This window comes from Coturnix japonica, chromosome 1 (assembly GCF_054131305.1).
Source record: "Coturnix japonica strain WE chromosome 1, WE-NBRP24, whole genome shotgun sequence".
Lineage (NCBI taxonomy): Eukaryota > Metazoa > Chordata > Aves > Galliformes > Phasianidae > Coturnix > Coturnix japonica.
Window position 1 is genome coordinate 11510129 of NC_140663.1, and position 20606 is coordinate 11530734.

At 38.2% G+C, this 20606-nt stretch overlaps 1 protein-coding gene across 2 annotated transcripts in view; it reads right to left on the bottom strand.

The window, feature by feature from the left end:
* RELN (reelin) overlaps nucleotides 1-20606 on the bottom strand; it is a 250801-nt gene that overhangs the window by 108179 nt on the left and 122016 nt on the right. For both annotated transcript variants that reach the window (XM_015884323.3, XM_085513256.1), the window contains exons 8-10: nucleotides 20395-20446; nucleotides 6614-6710; nucleotides 4345-4585 (exon numbers count right to left, since the gene is read on the bottom strand). In XM_015884323.3, coding sequence (XP_015739809.2) covers nucleotides 4345-4585; nucleotides 6614-6710; nucleotides 20395-20446 — 390 coding nt within the window. The remainder of the gene's footprint in view (nucleotides 1-4344; nucleotides 4586-6613; nucleotides 6711-20394; nucleotides 20447-20606) is intronic.

The following is a 20606-nucleotide window of genomic DNA, read 5'->3' on the forward strand; positions in this document are numbered from 1 at the left end:
TCAGCACAAGCAATTAAAACCAACAAAGATATATACGGAATATAAAGATACTTGTTTTGAAAGAAGACCACCCAATGCCATTCCTATTAATTAACAGAGTATTCAGAAATTTGGAAATCCACTCTGGAACTGAAGGTTTGGAATGGCTTAACATTTCTTTTTGCCAAACTCCTAGGCCTGCCCATTTGCCTTTTGTGCTCAGTCACCCTCAGCAACACATGCTAGGAGGTTCGTAGCCCTGATGTGCTCAGGGTATGATGAAAGGTCACAAAGTTTCATGGCCACATTTTCAGAGTATTTTCTGAATGTGAATGTTGAGTTCCCCCACTCTCTTCTTTGTAAGCTTTCTCTTCTACTAAGCTCTATTGTGTTTCTGGGGAATTGAAATGAGTGGCAATGACCTGTTACTTAACTATCAAAGTAGGCATGACTGCATGGTATCACTCTATTGAAAAGTGAGAGAACACAGCTAAAACATGGACCATACTGACTTGGATGTCTTGGAGACAAAACACACTTGGAATCCACTTGAGAATCATTAAAGCAAAAAAAGAAAAGAAAAAGATGAGTTTACAAGCCTCAGCACATCTTTTATAACAGAGGCTGACATTATCAGGATACTGGCATTGGGATATTTTCAGGAATTACTGGCGGTGCCCATGATGGTGAATAACACGTATCAGATACTACTGTCTGGCCCTGAAACTCACTTGCTTAGTGAGTCTGGCACACACCTTCTTCCCTCCTTTTCCCTCACCCAACATTATGGATGCTTTGGTCTCAATGCTATCTTTATTTAATCAGAGGTACTGCAGAGATTTGAACTATAAGACTACTGAAGACTACTATTGTCTCAGCTGTGGCTTTTGAGCTTGCACATCCAAACTTAAACCAGAGCAATCAGGGAAAAAAAGAAAACTTGGCAGAAGGTGGACCTCAAAAGACAACAACAATTTATGGTCAAATCTACAAAATATATGAAGCAACCACTGAAAGAAGAAACGGCTCCCTGCTTTAAAAAGAATAGATCCAAGAAACATTACTGAAGGAAGATTCCATCTCTCCTCCTGATTAGCTGTGGGCTGTTGAGGCTCACAGACCTTTAACAGCACCCAGAGCACAGCAGTGCTCTGTGTTTTAGCAGCCTTGGCCACCACTGTCATACCCTAGCCATACTTACTTGGAACACCATGCTCACACTCAGAGCTGTCACTGCAAATACTGAAATGCAGTCAGGAATTTATCCTCTTCAACACCCTTCCTCACAGTCCAACACAGATAAATACGTTCCAGTGGATCCAATTAATCTCCTAAGGGGCGTTTGGCCTTGCTAACAGCATCTTTTTTGTCTTTTGCTGTCTTCTTTGGAACTGAAACACACAAATTTGGTGGCTTATCTCTCAGCTTGCCACCTATCTCAATAGCCAGCTCCAGCTGCGTCTGCAACCAGCCATGTGCTTTCAAACGAGCAACAACCACTCTGGAGCGCAGCAAGAAACAAAACAGAACAAAAATCCTGACAAAGCTCAAAAAGATTGGAGGAGGAACAGGAACCGCTTCTTACTGGACACAAGCAAATTCCCACAAGTGCTCATTGAGGAGATGAACCTGATTACACCCAAGTGGAGTGAGCATATCAGTGCATACACTGCTTGTACTGTCCTCTCCAGTGTCTGAATCTACCAGAGAACTTAAATCAGAACCTACATAATAGCCTTCATGATATCACATTTCTTCATTTCAATGCCTTTTTACTTAGTCTGAGTAGCTATGAGTGAGAGTAGTTTTACCAGCAGAGATCCTAAAATTATAGGGTTTGCTATTAATTTTAGTAGACCTCAAGTACTACCAAAGAAAAATTCCTACAGAAAAAATATACTTTTTTTGCAGCTTGAATAAGCATCCAACATGAGCTTGTAACATACAGAACAAGCACTTACACAAAGCCTTCTGAGCAATGACTGGGGAAGAACTCATTGAAACACCACTACTAATGTGAGCAGCAGCAACTATTGTAAACTACAGTTTGCAAACTCTATCTAAATGCCTATCTTTATGAATAAAGTGCTTAACAAAATCCACTAAGGCAATAAAATGGTACTCAATGAGAACTGTCTGAGAAGATTTGGGATGGTTGAAGGGACTGATGAGGTGGGCAGTTTTAACATGCTGGGTTTGTGACAGTAACCAAATTAAGCCAGGGACCATTCTCTGGCCTTGACAACAAATGACATTGCAGAGTTTGCATCCAGCTGGGTAAAATTTTTCTTCCCTGCAGAGTGGAGTCGTTCCTTCTGCTTAGTGGGAACAGATCTCGGCCCATCCATGCTTATGCATTGCTTGAAGATAATATCTGGGAGACAGCACAAGCCAAACTCAAGCATGGGAGTGTCATACCAGCTAATGTGTGCAAGTGAAGATAAGTGTAAAAAATAAACCCAGTAAAATGAAAAAAAGAAGAAAAAAAAAAAAAAAAGAAAGAAAATGAAAAAAAAGAAAAACAAGATTATTTTTTTTTCCCTTGTTTCTTTATGTTTTTCTGAACATTAATTCCCTTGGTTCAATGACATTATTTTATAGCACAATTTTGGAAAGGAACTTATGCCCCTCAGTTTTGTATGCATCAGTTAAAACCAAATTAGATAAAAAACAACATCCAGAAATGTGACCATTTGTTAGCATTGCCAAGGAAACGTGCAAGAAAAAGCATTAAAAGAAGTCAGTGAAGAAATTAACACCAATCTCAAGAAAGACAATTTGTGTGAAATACTAATTTACAGAGGACAGGAGGATATGAATTGAAACCTGTATGGCACAAACAGTCCTGGATGTCAGAGTAAGGTCTCATTAGCTTGAAATGGAGTTCAGTGTAGCAGAAAGTTGTAGGTATAGAAACATATTTAGAAAACTCATTCCAGTTTTCCCTAGAACAGAAGACAGCCTTGGAGGAATGGCAGGTTTGTGAATCCTTGCTTGTATGTCACACAAGGTTGGAGTTTGAAAGATATTTCTGCCTGGAAGAACTACCTGATCTCACTGTTTAAGCCCCTCATCTTTCAAGTGTGCTTGAGTACTGACACTAAAATGGCTTTTGAATAAACAAACAAACCAAACCAAACCAAGAGATATTTACTTGATCAAGTATAGACGCTGTTTGTGCATGTTTTAGAAGGAGCAAGCAATGCTGGGCTTTGACATTTTGGAAGATGCAAATATGGCACATTAATCACTGCTTTGTTCTCATACCTTCTCACTTGTGGACTGGATTTTGAAATCCATAGGTAAGATGGACATCACAACAAACATGAAAAGATCATAGAAAATCATTAAGTAGTCAGGACATTATTTGATCTAAAATCTCATTTAAAAAAAAGTTGTTATTGTAGTTCAAGTGATCTTAAAAAAATTGGTACACTGGTGCTATGAGGAGACTAGTGAGATTATTTCTAAGAAGATTAACCTTAGGCCAGATTCCGTGGGAAAAGGCTGAAGTCACAGTCAAAATTGTTCTGCCCTCATAACATGACACCTGTTTCCTGCATGACTGCCAAAACAGCTATCAGCTTCATAAATGAACTCTGACAACAAAGCTGCCCTTTTTTTGTGAATGAAAAATAGGATGAAAACTGAACGTCATCAACTGTTCAATGTCTGTCTGCTTGGAAACATAAAAAGTGAGGATACAACTGGTTTTAGGATGTAGAAGAACTCTGCATTTGGTGGAACTTTATGTACAGAGATCTTCAAGTCTCCTTAGGGCTTTTCCAAAGATCGTATGATCTTGCTAAATCCTATTTATCAGATCAGGGTCTCACTGCAACAGAGACTTTTAATGAGTTCTCACTACCTGAATGTGTGCTGCAACAGAGGTGATATTCACACAAAAAGAGGAAGTAGAACTTCTTATGATGGCTTGTGACAAAGAAAGTGCTGAATAACACCAAGCTGTAGTACCAAACAACACTGAGATAAATAAACAGGTAGATTTCAAAATACCTGACTTGAATTTGTTTCAAAAATATTGTTTGTTTTCCCAAAAGGAAGCCATTTCCCATTTTCTGTTGTATGATCTTTGACATGACAGTAGTTACAAACTGTCATCTGCTTTCAGTAATGGCAAAAAAAGTTGCATTGTTTTAGGAAGCTCCAGTGGGACAGGAAATAGGTAAAAGCAGAGTAAAAGAACCCAGTTCTGCAAACAGATGGAGAGGCCTAACTGTCCTTAAATTTTAGATTATAATCATAGAATATCCTGAGTTGGAAGGGATTCATTGGAATCACTGAGTCCTTCCACATAAATAATAATGAAATTAAAACATTATATACATATGTATTCAAACTAACCTTCACTGTGGCCCCAGGAAAGAAAAGCCAGTTGCCAGTATCCACAGGATCAAGATTATCTTCTAACACAACTTTTCTGTGAGCAGCATTGATGATCAGGATGTTGTCCAATGCCCAACAGGCTTCATACACTTCTCCAGCATGAAGATAATCCTGTTTCCACTGAAAATGCACATTCTCCCCTTTAGCATCCTCAGGAAGGTACAAGATGTGTATGATTGTGCTGACATTGGAAGGAGCACTGAAAAACAGAGATATGGAATTAGACCAAGCATAAGCCACAACCAGGAATGCTTTTCAGTCATTTAACATGTTTACTAAATGTGACACAGCTATGCTGATATCACTTGTATGATAGTAAATCTTCTAAAGAGATTAGAAAATATCTGCCCTGAGGCAGAGTCCTGACATCCTCAGTAGTGTATGTACAGTCTAAACAAAGGCAGCCCAACTGCAGAGACCTTGCAGGCTGGGGTTGTGAGGAACAGATCAATGAGATGTTTGGAGAGCAGAAGCACACAGCGTGGCAACATTCATTCCTGATGCTAATCGCACTTCCAAGGTGTCTGAATAATGTCTGGTATTTTGCAGGTATGGTAACAAGGAAATGATAAGGAAGCAACAGTTCATGTGCCACATCTCCCCAAGATTCTGGGACTACTCACACCCAGCACCCACCCTGCCCTTTAGATATTTTTCCCCTGCCTGTGCTGAAACCACACCAGCATGGCACACTCAGCACAACACCATGGCACTGTCCCTGCACACTGCACTGACCATCAGCATCCCTGTTCCACCCTACCCCATTTCTCCCATTCCCTGGAGCTGCTTGAGGTGGAGAGAAAGCTGCTGAAGCACATTCACAATAACACTGTAACTCATAGGAACCACAGGAGAGATGAGCATCCTTTCATAATTCATCCTCCTCTCTGCTTTGCACGACATTGCTCTATTGACCTATTTTCTGCTGCCAGCTCCAGAGTTAAAGCAACACCGTTCAAACAACACAGGCATTAACTTCACAAATTCGGGTTTTCAAAGGCTTGTATTTGCTCCATCACAGTAGACTCATGAAATCATTTGAATTTGAAGAGGCCCTTAAAGGCCATCTAGTCCAACTCCCCTGCAATGATTAGGGGACCTACAGCTACATCAGGGTGCTCAGAACCCCCTCCAGCCTGACCTCAAATATCTCCAGAGAAATCCATCGCACCTCTGGGATACCTGTTCCAGTACTTTACTACTCTTATGGTAAAAAAAAACTTCTTCCTTGCACCCAGGTGAAATGTCCTCTCTTTTAACGTGAAATCATTTCCCCTTGTCTGAGCACAGGCCCTGCTAAAGAGTCCGTCCTCTCCTTTCTCATACCCTCCAATTGATATAGGAAGGCAGCTCTCAGGTCTCCCTAGAGTCTCTTCTCCAGGCTGAAGAGCCCCACAAGAAAAGATTATAAGATTCTCATTTGTAATCCTTTGTGATTTCACATAAATCAATTTGTTAAAAAACAAGGCATAATTCAACATATTTTTGTTAGGAGCCAAACATTCACATCAAACTATAAAATATTTTTATGGATTATTTTATCCTACTGAATTGGAAACTTGCAACAGTACAAATTATTGTTCTTGCTGAGATTAAAAATGATGCTGAAATGCAAAAGCCATTGAGGTGTTGGTTTAGAATGAAGAAATCACAAGGAGAACACAACACGCCCCATTCCCTGGTGTTTGCTGTGTAATGCAAGTTGTTGTGTCTATGACTATGAAAAGTGCTTTATTTTTTGCTTTAATCATCTTATGGTTTGCTCTTAAGCATGTCAATGCATTCACTAACCTTTGATGTAAAAACAGTCCAGTGGTTTAACAGTCAATCCACCCTTAAAATAAAACATTGAGTTACCCACCCCAGTATTCACCTCTTCACTTCAGCAAGGTTTGGCACGGCCACTGGTGAGAACCAGGAACACAAGCTTACAGCACAGTGCCTACAGCACAGACTGAGCCTTTTGGTTACTGGAGCTGCATTTTAGCTCAGAAGTCATGACCTTCCTGACCTCCCACGCAGGAGGTGGATGGAACTGTGATTTGCCAAAAGCAGTGGCAGATCTGCAATTAACATTAGTGGCCATAATTTTACCCCCTCAGCTTTTAATATGCCTAAACAAGTGAGAACTTAAAAGTTAGCAATCAACAAAGTTATAAAAGACTCCAGCTTAATCAACACCTGCTCATCCAGAAAGCATGAAAGTGATTAAAAAGCTGTAACAAACCTAATTTTCTCCAGCTGAGTCCAGTCTGCAGAGCTGTTCTTGCTGTAGGATACTGTGATGCTGGGATCTGAGTAACTAAAGCGGCACGAACCTGATCCTGGGAAAGGTGATGAAATCATAAGAGTTATGATACATTTAAACAATAAATGATCCTCCAGTAACGATCGCTACTGTCTGTGCATTTGTCAGATCATCACTTCTCTGTATTTTAAAGTGCATTTGTTGATGATGTGATTCCCTGGAATGTGTTGCTGCAGGTAAACACAAAATAATGCATGCCTTATGAGTCAGAAATAAAGTGGGAATGATAAATCACAGCCGTGCTGTGTAATCTCTGCAGATTTCCCAAGGGAAGCAAAGTAAATTGCTTAACATTCCCCCACTGCAGGAAAAAATAAAACACAATAAAAAAACCAAAAAACCACCATATAATATATAAACAAATTTTTTTTATTAGAATATAATCCACCTAACAGTATTTATAGGGAAAATAGTAAAGGACTGATTTGCATACTGGTACATAGGAAAAAACAACCAGAAACAAAAATATAGTAAACTATAGGGAGGTTGGAATTACTTGAGCCACGGGCAAATGTTCTCCAGGAATTTGAAAGAACAAAGATATTACAAAATTAGTTATTTTAAGGATGCCCAAAGAGAATTAAATTAAGATATCATCCCATAGACTCACTAGAGCCTATAATTAATGATAAACATTTGATGCTGATCTGGGAATCTCAGAACACTTTACAAAAATGAACTAATTAAGCCCTATGGCACCCCTGCAAGGTAGGGTAATATATTTACTTTTGATTTATAAAAGAGCGCCTGTGGGTGTTGTCATGAATGATAAGCTTAACAATTAATAAAGGGGACAGTCAAAATAATAAAAAACTGGGATTGAAAAATGCAACCTACCAAACTGATAAACAGCCTGAGTGATAATTAAATACACTAAAAATACTACTTTTTCCCCCCCTCAAATATCAAGTAATTCATCCCTCTCAGGAAATTCAACACCCAATGAAACAGATAAATCCTAAGCTGTGCTTCAGAGATCAGCATCTTTACTTCAGAGACAGGTTGAAATATGAGACTCAAAGGTCGCCAGGCAGCAGATAGCAGCTACCTTCCAAATTAAAAGAAGCTGCTCTCAATTAAACAGCACCTCTGAACGCATCATTTTGCTGCTGGGTGTGTAACACAGCTTTGCTGACAGTAGGGGTATGAATTATTGGTAGTACATGTAGTGTGTTATTCTTGTGTGTATTGCAGGTATATTTGGTCACAATGAAATTTTGCATATCCATGTACATAAATGCAAATATATATTATAGAAAAGGTAATGCATTAATAGAAATTTTATAAAATATAAATGCACATTAACAAGGAACATGTATATATGTGTTAAAATATATAAATGAGGAAAATTCTGGAGATAAAATTTTGCAACTTGGGGTACATTACTGCTGTAATGAAAGGAATGGCCCGATTAAAGAGATGCCAACCACCTGCATGAGGGAACAGCCTGCACATTTGAATGGGAATGTCACACACTGCTTGCAGCCCCAGCGCCCCAAGGCAGCTCCCATCATAGCTCTCAGCTCAGCCATGCTGCACATCTGGTTTTCCACTCTGTGGCACACACCACGTACAGAGGGAAAAATAACCAAAAGCTGGGATTACATCTCATCTCCGTAATTCTAGCTAATACATCAACTAGCACTCTGGAAATGACCGACAAAGTTAACTTCTTGTATCTTTTATTACTGTTATATTGCAAATGTAGCAGTAGATACTTCCGAACCACTCACTACAGCTGTGTGGGGCACATTCAGCTGCTCTGAAATGTATTCTGCTGTAACGAGGCACAGAATAATTAATCCTGCAAAGGCAGCAGGACTCTGAATTACCAACCATATACCCAAAATGACTACAAAGCAACTCTCTGGGTATAATTTACTGACAAAGCACTTTATTTCTATCATATTAAAACTAAATGATGTCAGGAAAAGCCTTTACATTTCATTTTTGCCCATCTGCTGAGATGGTCTACTCCACTGAGTGGCATCTGCTGTCAGTTTCTACTTCTGTGGCTTTTAGGAGTTCCAAGCTCTAATCACACTCATCAAAGCCAATGAACTTCAGCTGGTTTAACCACTTTGGCTGGCAGGAGGCTGTGAGGCAAAGCTGCAACATACTGACTTTTCTCTCATACAAAAACAACAGGAACATAAACAGGAAAAATAACAAGCAATATAAACTTAATAATGTGCCCCATCCGTTATGGTTACAATCAGCTCTTGGTACAGCGCTCTTCAAGAAAGCCAAATCAAAATGTCCTGCCAGAAATGTGGAGACGGACATATTTGCTGACAATACCATCCGTATGATATTATGAAGAATGTTATCTCTTAAATCTGGACAATCTTAGGCAGAAGTTCTTGCTTTAAAGAAAAAACACCACTGAAAAGTTGCAAGGCAGATGTGGCATTTCCTCATGTTATTGTAAAGAGAGGAGCAGACACAGAAGGCAAAAAGGAATGACAAGCGCTGCATTCTGTTCCTATTTTAATAATCAGTCTGGTTGTACTAAGAGTAAATTAGTTTGGGAATGTGATCAACATCAGTGGAAGCAGTAGTTACTACCATGATGAAATACATGCTTTTATCAATTTTTTTTTTTAATGTACATTCTTTCCTCAAAATCATAAGAAAGTAAAATGTTAATTATTTAAGCCTCAAATTCTGTAAAACTTTAACAATAGGCATTCTTTGCCATTAAAACAGCCCTTTTAAAATACATTGGAACCCACAAGGATCTACTGCTTGCTTCTTTTACAAAACCAGTATTAATTCAGCTTGCATTAACAGCTTCTCCCCAAGGAAAGGGAGATGGATGAAATACAACTGTTCTCCAGAACTGGATTTATAGAGATGTCACTGAAAAACAGCATCTTTTCATGTAGTTTTCAGTATGTCGTTATTTTCAATATTACTTCCAAAATTATTATTAATGTTTTTCCTGTTACCCCATTTTACTGTAGTATGAGTAATCCTAAAATAGAAATATTATTTATTTGTTTAAATCTGCAGTTTTAATTTATGTTTCTCTCTTGACCAACAAAGGAATCACAAGCAAATAGGTGATCAAAACGCAAGCAGTTACATAGAATTACCCAGGTTGGAAATGACCTTGAAGATCATCAAGTCCAACCGCAGCCTAACCATAGTACCCTAACTCTAACAACCCTCTGCTAAATCATATCCCTGAGCACCACATCCAGACGGCTCTTAAACACATCCAGGGATGGCAATTCAACCACCTCCCTGCGGAGGAGCACAAACAGCACAAACGGAAGGCAAATTTGCCCAGAAAAAGGGAGGCATAATTTACCCTACTTCTATAAATGCTAACAGATGCTGCCCCAGCTCTGAGCACAGACTACCTTGCAGTATGTGACACTGTAAATCTTCACAACCTCTCGTTTTCCTAATAAAAAGTTGCACAAAATGACTTCAGACCTTGTGAATGAGCCATAGTCATTTTAAACCAACAATGCTCCGGTTTCAAATTAATCATGAAAACAGGTAAGAAAACATGTAGAATGATTACCATAAAGAAGCTTATATTAATTAACTACTTCATGAAAGCAAGATGCTGGCTCTTTCTTCAAGCAAGTAAGTCTGATGCTCTGTTTTGTTCACTGCCTAAATCAAACTAAATCCAGTTAGATTTAGCTAGTCAGCTAGTTAGCTAAATCTAACTGTCTAAGACTTACAGTCATACTTTCAATATTAAGGTATGTGCACGTGCAGATTACCCCATTTTTAATTTCCATATTTATAGTACTGCGTGTGAGGAACTAAGTATTTTGTTCTTTTTGCAATGTTTTTACTCCTTTTCATAGGCTTCTAGCTGAAATCCACAGATTTTTAAAACTTCTGAAAAATGCTGATGTAGAGACAACCTTCACAGATATCATGTTAGATGATACATTTGAAGCTCTGACAATAATTTTTGACTTAGTGAAAACTATAAGAAGTAAAACAGCTTCTGTTCTAAGACCCAACTATTTCCACACATTGCATAATCTGAAACATTAGTTTATTTTGCCTACGCTTCATACGCTTTTGCCCTAAGGGTAATAAAATAAAATTTACTTAAAGTTGAATCCTGGCACCAACACTGATAGGAGGTGATTTTGTCTGGCATAGCGTAATAAAACTGAGCAGGTTCTGCCTGCTGCTTCATTAGTTCTACCTAAGTCAAAACTATGCTTCCCAACTGCTTTCTTACATGTGCTGGAGGATTCATAACCTGTAGCCAGGACCCAACTAGCACTCACCACATGTCCACCTGAGATGGAGATATTTTAATTTCCTGTAAGTCTCATTAAGTTAATTTTCGATGGTTTCAGTGCCATTATTAGTTAATATTTTATGCACCTTACTTTTTTAAAACATCATAGAGGTAAAGTATGAAGAATATTTAAGGAGGAATGTAACAAGGGCACTTCATAACAGGTATTTGCAAACATGTACTGGTATATTTGTATCCAGGCTGACAATAGCAGGCAAAATTAATTCAAGACTCACTGCATCTTTGCCTCCAACTGTGTCAGATCTGCATAAATCTGAGTCACATGGCTGTTGGTCTCTAAGATTTGTTAACAGCGCTGTGTAGAAGCTGGTGTTTTGTTGAGATAAAACTGGGTGCCATCTGCAAGGGAAGCAATATTTTGCTTCTTTATAGACTGTGACATCCTCTGCCTCTTGACAACCTCTTGATAGTTCCTGCAAGTGCTTCAGTGGATAAGCAGATGAGATATCTAATGCTGGCTCTGAGAAGAATGAGTCTAATGTGCAACTGTGCAAGAAAAACTCACATGAAAATTTGTAGAAGGGTTTGATTATGTCCTAACTGTAGTCTGAATGGGAGCTCAGAAGACTCCTGTTTATCTAATACCAGAAGATTGCTTTTATTCATTTTGTTAATGTGTTGAATAGTGATTAGTGTTTGCTAAGGATTATGATTTGCTGATATCACTTGAATTAAGCCAGACAGAACAGGATAATACAGTGGTCGAATTTGGCTGGCTCGCTAATAGTCTTTTTCCAAATTAATGAACCATACAGTCTGGTAGAATGAGCAATCAATGGAAACTGAGGTGGCTTTTTTTTTTTTTTTTTTTAGGTATATGTGTATGTTGGCCTCTAATCAAGAGCCAAATGATTTCAAGCATATTTTAAAAATGAGTGTTTTGTTCTGACTACACTGGAAACACTGATAGAAAAACATGCAACTCAATATTCGTGCCATACTGCCTCTGAACACTTTCTCAAGAGAAGGTCACACGAATATTTTTATTTTTCCTTGAAGTCACAATTTTGAACTTAATTTTAAGTGTGATTTTTAATTATGATACATTTCTGATCTTTAGCCATTTTTAGTATCTTTGATTATAGAATCATATTAACAAATACATCTTTTAATGGTAAAATATCTTAAAATTGGAAACTGCAAGATGAACTGGGTTCTATGTTGTAATCTTTGTCTACTTTTTACTTGAAAATAATAGAATTCTTTTATTGGACTACTTGTTTCTCCCTTTCAAGAAGATTTTAGCTCTCTGTGCCACTGTGTATGTTTTGACAAACAATCCAGAATAACCAAGTGAACAGAGGAACAATAATGTCATTGGTGTTTGCCCTTGGTAAAAATCAGAGCTACTCTAACTTCTGTGAAAGTTATGCATCTTGAGATGCAGTGTCTCAGCTGCTCATTTCAGCAGAATTCAGAGAACAGCTAACTTTATTCTACTGACAGATTTGGGCTGATGTCTAAATTAAATGAACGTGCTTTTAGCCTCCGTCATAAAATCACATAAGACTGGAGGAACAATTAGTAAATTGAAAGAGAAATTAATAAATATGTTTAAAATTAGTAAATACATTCTCAATTAGTAAATGCATTAATCGAAAGGCCTTTGGAACTGAAGTCCTAAAGATTAATTGAAGGTCAAAGCCCCACTGGAAGCCCTATCAAGCTGCACCCACCCAAAAGGCAGCCTTGCTCAGAGCAGGGAACCTCCCATTACCCCTTTCCACCCATATCCTGCCAGTGTTATCAATAACAGTGAATGTACTTTTCGTGAAGTAATCCAGCTATTAAGTATGAAAAGTCTGAGGAAATACTTCTCCGCCTCAATTTCCTCTTGGTCTATTTATGTTCAGAGATACGATGCGCTTCCTGCACTCACAAAATTTTGTTCTCTTCTAATGAACAAGATAGACCACAGTTCATGTTGCTTTTTGTGCTGAGAACATTAAGAGAAAAATAAGCTAAGCAGAAGGCTGTATTTCCCTTCTGCCAGTTTCCAGTTTATTCTGATGTTCTGCAATCTATAGCACAACTTTCTAAGCTACAGCCAGCAGGTATGTGTTGTCAAATAAATAATGAAGTGATGCTTCTAAATTTAACCACATTCTTAAATGCACTAATAATGTTTAGATTTCCTTGCTGAAGGCAAAGGAAGTAAAGCTGTTAATATTTGGATGTGGACGCCCATTAATTACAGCTACTGCAACAATAATGTCATTAGCTCCCCAGAAAGACTCTTACCATGGTCCTTGTGTCTGACCAAATAGTAAGCTGTACTGTAAGTATGTATTTTCTGCTCATATACCCATACTGTATTTTTTAATATTAGTGCCATTAAATGCTTAATGTCAGATTATGGAGAGGTCCCCTGAAAGGGTGACCTTTCAATGAAGCAGGGCAAAATTTTAATTATATCATTTCAATATTAAAGTAGTTATTAACTGGCAAATTAACATGTATTGGTAAGAAGAGGCCTATTGCTTAACTCTGATTAGCAACCTGAGAAAAGGTCAGTTATCCTAACTTTAACACCACAAGGATGTGAAAATACAGCAGGAGGGTATGCAGCGTTTTGTTTAGATCCCAATAGTAGTTCATTCCAGAAGGGCTGTACCGAAAGCACAGAGTGGTCCCAGAACTGCTGTGTGAAAAGTGGCAACTTGAATATAAAGACTTGAAAGTAGTTTTCTTTCCTGCTTTAATGAAATTCCCTTTCACCAGGAAAATTTGGGAAATATTTCTTTCTCAAGCCAAGTCTGGAGTTAAGGTGTTGTTCATTTCTGAAAGCCTAGAAAACAGATTGCCTGTTGTTAACTTTATATGTAGGTGAGTTATAACTGGTTGGGTGAAGGCTTTATTTTTATTTTTATTATTATTATTATTATTATTTTCAGCGCTTGATGGCTTTTCTATATTTTTCTCTGCTTTTGCTTTCAGTGATGCCCCTGCTCTCCCATTTCCCTTCACCCTCAGGAACTGCAGATGCTTTGTTTTGGAATTAATTCAAAAATGGACAATTTTAATCGTACAACAGTGTTATCCTAATACAATGTTATGAGCAGGATTAAGATGAAAGTCAGCCTGTAATCCGGTATTTATTATTTTCAGCAAACAATTTGGTAATGGCCCACATTTGACCATGTGGAGCTGGCTCTGGCACTTGCCCTGGGCCAGAGCCAAGTCCGACCCAGCTCCCTTATCTGTGCTGCCTTTCATTGCACAATAAATCTGTAGTGCTCACAGTTTAATTGATAGCAGTGGCAGAGAAACCGTGGTAAAGAAGTAATAAAAACAATATTTCATTGTAACCTTGAACTGGCCAAAACAACACAAATCATTTCACCACAAGGCCATTAAAATGTTTTTCAAATACTATTAACTTTAAGCCCTTTTTTTGACCTAGGCATTATCAAGGCAGCCCTTCTTGTATAACTCAGCAAAATCAATAAACACCACCTCACATCTCCTCTCATGCTATGTGAAGTGTGCTAGATGATGTTACTTATCTGTCTTCCTCTTTCACATTAGAGGTAATTTATAACCTGTGTATCTACATAAAGGACTTCTCTGCCAGAAAGGTGAAAGTTACTGGGTTTCATGTCAGGTAACAGAAGATGACAAATTGAGAAGCAAAGAAAAAAAAATCTTAATGTTGTTTTATCAAGTGGAATATAGGAAATGAAGCAAACAGAAGAAATACAAATGGCAAATTATATTGTTTTTTGCATTTAACTATATCAAATTTCCAACCTTTTCCCAAATGGCTAGGAAATAAACAAGGGTGTTCAAATGTAAAATGTTTTTACTGTTAAGAAAGGAATGGATTGCAACGTAGCAATAACTGAGCTTCATTTTATAATTTTGATTGCTTATAGAATTGGTACTTCAAATTGCCTAGTTTAAATGCTGTTATTATGCATTATTTAAGCTCAGCTCGGGCAGGGTCCTAACACTTCTATTGGTCAGTTACCTGGTATGAAATCCTTCAAAAACTACATTCTAGTCCAGGAGTGCCCTCTGTTTGCTTAAGACAAGATAATCTCTCTGTCCTGGGACCACCATCTCCCTTCCTCCACCGTGTGCCTCAGGGGTTCTCCTTCCCTGTTTGTACCACAGTCAACATGACCTTGTAAATGCACCAAGCACACAAATCTGGTGTTTCCTGGAAGGCGTCAGAGAAGGAGAAACCTGAGTACTGAGGGAAGTCATCCATACTTCATTTGGCAGCTGAAGGAGGTGGCTCAACATGTCCAAAACATTTGGCCCCACAAATTGTGTTCAGTGAGGTAGTGAGAAATTTTAAAGATTAAATACTCTTCCATGTAGTCCTCAGAAGGGGTTTCTTTTTCACTTTATTTGTCTAGAGACACACGAGTGAATTTTCATAGCAATTCTGAAAAGAAACTTCTCATGTATGCCTGGTTCAACTGAGGGCAGGTCCAGTGCTACCACATAAAATAGCTACTACAGCATTTGTCAGTCATGGGCTAGTTGTTGCTAGTTGTAAACTAAGCAAACATGAAAATTAAGAGGAAGTAGTCAGCACTTGTTCCTCCCAGCCAAAGTTGTGGCATATTCAACAAAACATGTTTGGATGTGTGAATTTCTGTTGGGTTGTCTGAATCCAAGCAGAAGATGAATAAATGATGCAAAAGCAGTACTGTCAGTATAACAGTTGCCACTAGAAATGAAACAAAATATAATAAAAATATAAATGACAAGAGTCTTTGAACTGTTGCATGGAGTCAAATGAGTCTTTAGGCTATTCTTGTAAAGTAATTCATGTCCATTATGATCTTCTCTTTCCTGAGGTTAATAAGGAAGCAAATGTGTTTCTGAAACATCAAATCTTGGCAGTCACTATTAATCTAAAAGGCACATTCATCAATTCTGTTTTAAAAACTACTACTATTACTATTACTATTGTAACTTGAATATATATCAGAGCAAAATAGGAGTATTTCCCTTATATACAGAATCAATTACTTGTAGTTTAATTCTCTAAGATTCAGAGTGGTAACAAACTGCCACTTCAAAAATGAAGGAAGAAACCTAAGCCTGGAGAAAGATGCACCATTTCACTGAAGGTGATGAAAACGATCTGTGCTTTGTCTTCAACAAACATCAGTGAGATCCTTAGTCCGTAGATTTACAGAGTAAATCAACTCTGGTGTTAACCCTAGGGACCTCAGTGGTTCAAAAAGAGTAATAGAGGCTTCTGTGTTAATGATTCACTAACCTGCTGTCTGAGGTAAGGCAGGGCATGACATGAAAACCCTTTTGGAACCATTATGTCAAAGATCTGCATCCAAATCAATGACCCTTACTCATACGCTAATCAAAAGCAATCAATAGCATATTTTAAATTGTTTTTTTTTCTATTGCACTTGTGAAAGACTGTGAAAAGAGGAAGCATTAAAAATAGGTTGTAAATATACTAGACCACACAGAAGTTCTTGATATGTGAGTTACACAGGGAGCTTTCCTCTTAAAAAGAAATGATGCTATAAATATAAAGGTCAACAGAATTACTCTTCAGTTAAGTAGTGTTCATAGTCTGATTGATTTATAAAGCTAAAGACTTTTAAAATGAAGACAGTGGTGACTGCTCTACCAGGAAATAAAACTGTAAGAGTGAAATACCTTTCACTGTTGAGCATGTTTGGAGAAATGATTAGCTCTATTACCTGTTTTTGTGATTAAATGATGAGCTTGTCAATGAACTATTTATGCATGTGAAAGCAGAAAGTGTAACATGTTACTTTCATTTAGGAAATAAATTAATAAAAAATAGAGAGAATCACAGAATTGTTGGGTTTGGTTGGAAGACACCCCTGGAGAACATCTAGGCCAACCCCTTCTAAAGAAGGTTCCCTACAGTAGGTTGTAGAGGAAAGTGTCCAGAAGGATTTTGAATATCCCCAGACAAGGAGACCCACAACCTGTCTGGGCAGCCTCTTCCAATGGAACTTCCCATTTCTGCAGACAACTATTAAGATATTTAGAGAGACTAACAATTTGTAAATATTGCTAGAAAATAGAGGGGGAACAGTTAATAATGTGCTCTCGTAATGACTGAGCATCTTTGGATAATACCATAAAAGTTGAAAAGAATTTTAAGATACAATCCTTTCTTACAAACATTTTGCATTTATCCAGTCAATGACACTGTCAAATTCACCCTGCTTGTTGAGCAGTGCTCAAGATTTTTCACGAACAAAGCTGAAGAATAAGTGCTTTCCTTATCAAGTTAGTCCAATTTTCCAATACTGTTCAGAAGTCAAAAATGACCCATCAATACTGAAGCATGAAGAAAGAGCTATGGAAATATTTTTTTCCAAGGAAATTTAATATTCCCTACAAACAGTTTTCATGCTGAGACACACGTGGCTCCAAGGAGCACTTGCATGGGAGGACAGGCTAAGTGTTGGTGCTCATCAGCTTCCGCTTGGTGTTTGACACACACACTGCAGAAGAAGGAGGGCTGCAAATAGTCTGACAATGCTGAACGCCCACGTAGAGCATGCACAGCCACATGTATCACAGACGTGGGAGCATATGCTTGAAGAGGATGCCCAAGGAACAGTGCCACTTGCACACCTGACACCTTGGCATTGCTCCCTTAAAGTCTTTTCTCTTCCCCTTACAGGATTCCATGAGTAGCTTTCTTCCCACGTCTACCTTTGTTATTAATCTCATTACTATCTAGTCACCTTCCATCACATGGGCCTACATGATTGACAGCTCACATTCATCCCTGGAGAAATCTAGTGGCTTAGCTAAGGGGAAAAGCCTGAGCTTTGGAGTGAGTAATAGAGAATATTTCAGCTAACAACTCAGGCTAACATCTGTGTAATATCCTGCAGTCCCAAGTTGTTGAACTAGACTTTCTGGCCCATGGGAGTCCAAAGGTATTGCTTTAAATATCTCAATCAACAATCCTACTGAGTACTGAGGAAACTGCTAGATTTTTTCTTTCACATATCTGTGCTTGGTCTTGTAGATATGTAGTCATGGGTGATTGAAGATATCTGAAGGAAATGAAATATTCTGCACACTTGGGCCTACAGTGCATGAATGTAAACATCATCCCAGCCCTGGACAACAAGGCAATGCCATTGGCTCTGGCAACTCCAAGTGGATTGTAGCATGGCAGAGACATTGCTCTCGCTCAGAAAAGCTACTGTGCATTAATGTTGTCCTGTGTGCTGAATAGGGCTTACTAACTACCTTTCCATCCTAATTAAGGCTTCATCCTCAGTGCTCCTTTTGAACTCTATTGCCCTTCAGAATACAAGGCTACCAGATGCATAGCACATTAAGAAAACTACACAGAATATCAAGTAATGAAAAATTCACTAGGATCTTATCTTCTCTGGCCATACAGAGAGTCATGATGTAATCAAAGCCAATTTTTTTTTTTTGCTTCATTTTCCAGTCTTAACCTGCTTATGTAGCTGCAAATACAGAATTCCATTTGATAATTAGTGATGAGAGAAATCAAAGGATACGCACTTTCATGTGGCCACAGCTAGGTGAGAAATGTAATATAAAGGCAATCCCAAAGGACTTCAGCTTAAGCTATTCAGTGGTAGATAGAAAGTGTTGAACCCTCTTTAAGAAAAGGTAATTCTCTTGGATGAATCTCTAAATAGGGTTATGATTAATCTGGACATTTGGGAATAAGATGGAAACTGGCAAATGCCTCGTTCAGTTTTATGATTGCAAAGCCAAGTACTGCTGAGCACAGCAGCAGTCTCCCGGCTCACACAGGTTTTTATCAGTTACAAAACCAATCTGTGCTATATTTCAAGCCCAACATAGGCATGCAGGTAATGTGATACATTTTGAACCTAGGCTGAAATTTTATTTACTCAGATGCATATCCACTCTCCTCCTTCTCTATTACATGGGCGATTTTACTAGCTTCTACTTGTACAGTTCAGGATATTGTTACCACACATGATATTTCCTACTCGGCCATTCTTTGACCTTTTTTAATTTCACCTTCCCAGATGATAGGACCAAAATGAAATTTTAGATCTAATTGTTACATGTTTTGGAAATGCAATCCTCTGTATGCCACCTGCAGTGGGACCCAGCTGCCAAGCTGGACCAGCAAACATTCACTGACTATGAATGGTACAGCCACAGGTGGGGAAATGAGACAGAAATGTGTGGCTTTAAAAACCCCAGGACTGCTTCTGAGGGTGAATGGCATGTCCTAACAAAGCAAGTGAGTTGCTGCCCTTCCACTGGTTGCATGAAGCTGCAGGGCAGCTCCAGGCTGTTTTTTTTGCTAGAGGTGCTGGATCTTTGTGCAGTAATTCAGCTTAGGAACAGACACATTTTGCTACCTTTTTAAAAATGGTAATTCTATATAAAAACATATATACCAATCATCAGTACTAATAACACTGCTGTGAGCTGCACGGTGACAAGTAATTTTGCCCTCAAATAGTCAAATGAATGACTTCAGGTAGAAACAAATATAACTGATGTATTTCTGAGCCTTCTAGGATATAGATTTCAGATCCATTAAAAAAAAGAAGCAGCTTGCCAAGCTGCCTGATAGCTCTTATTTCCAACTGAGATTTCCAGACTTTAATCACACATTTGCTGAGATACTTGTAGTGATTTACTTTTTTAAAAATAGGTATATAATTTGGAAATACATATCCAGGAGTCCACAGAGAAAGCAGCTATATTTCTTTCTTGCTTTTTTTTATTGAACTATTTGTTTCATAAGAACATTTTTCCTTCGTACTTTGAACACTGAGATTTAAGTTCAGGAATTATGTGTTTTCCGAGTTTGCCCTCAGCCCAAGCCACAGCTTCTGCAATAAGCCCTGACTACACATTGCAATAACTTACAACAGGCATTCTAGGTGGTAAAGCATGCCACCACCCTGTAAATAATCAGAATCAAATAGCATCTATTTTAGTTCTCTCCTGCTACCTATTCTGTTTGTATAGATGTGTTAAAAACAGCTTTATCCAACCATAACCTGGAAGACATCAAGGGTTTTAAATATTAAAGAAGAAAAATCCACTTCTGCTAGTTCTATTTTAGAAACAGCAATCACACAATAGAGAAAGGAAGAGTGATTATACCATTTGCCATTGCTTTATAAAATAGATGCAATAAAGATGAATCCATGACTACACCTCCCACCATCAGAGTATCCATTGGAATTGTTCCTTTTCAAAGTTTATATTGTGAGTTTCATTGATTATCAAGAGATGAATAAATGTGCTGTAGTTTTTACAAGATGTTTTTAATCTCTCATGTCAAGTGCCACACCAAAGAAAACAGCGAAGATGAAACTGAGGGTCATTTTCCATTGCAACAATGACTTTTTATGCTTTCTCAGGTGAAAGACTAAGCCAAACTTACCAAGGGAAAACTGAAGGACGGATGCAGTAGTTGTGTTAAGGCCATTGGTGGTCTACAGGAAGAAAAGCAAACAGCAGAGAGATTGTGTTAGGTCAGCAAAACAGTACATTCATCACTTGTTTTTCTTTGAAAGCATGGAAGGTCTCTGGATACTTAGATCTCCAGTGCATAAAACTATTAATTTCCTATCTTTTCAGGTTGAGTGATTGTGG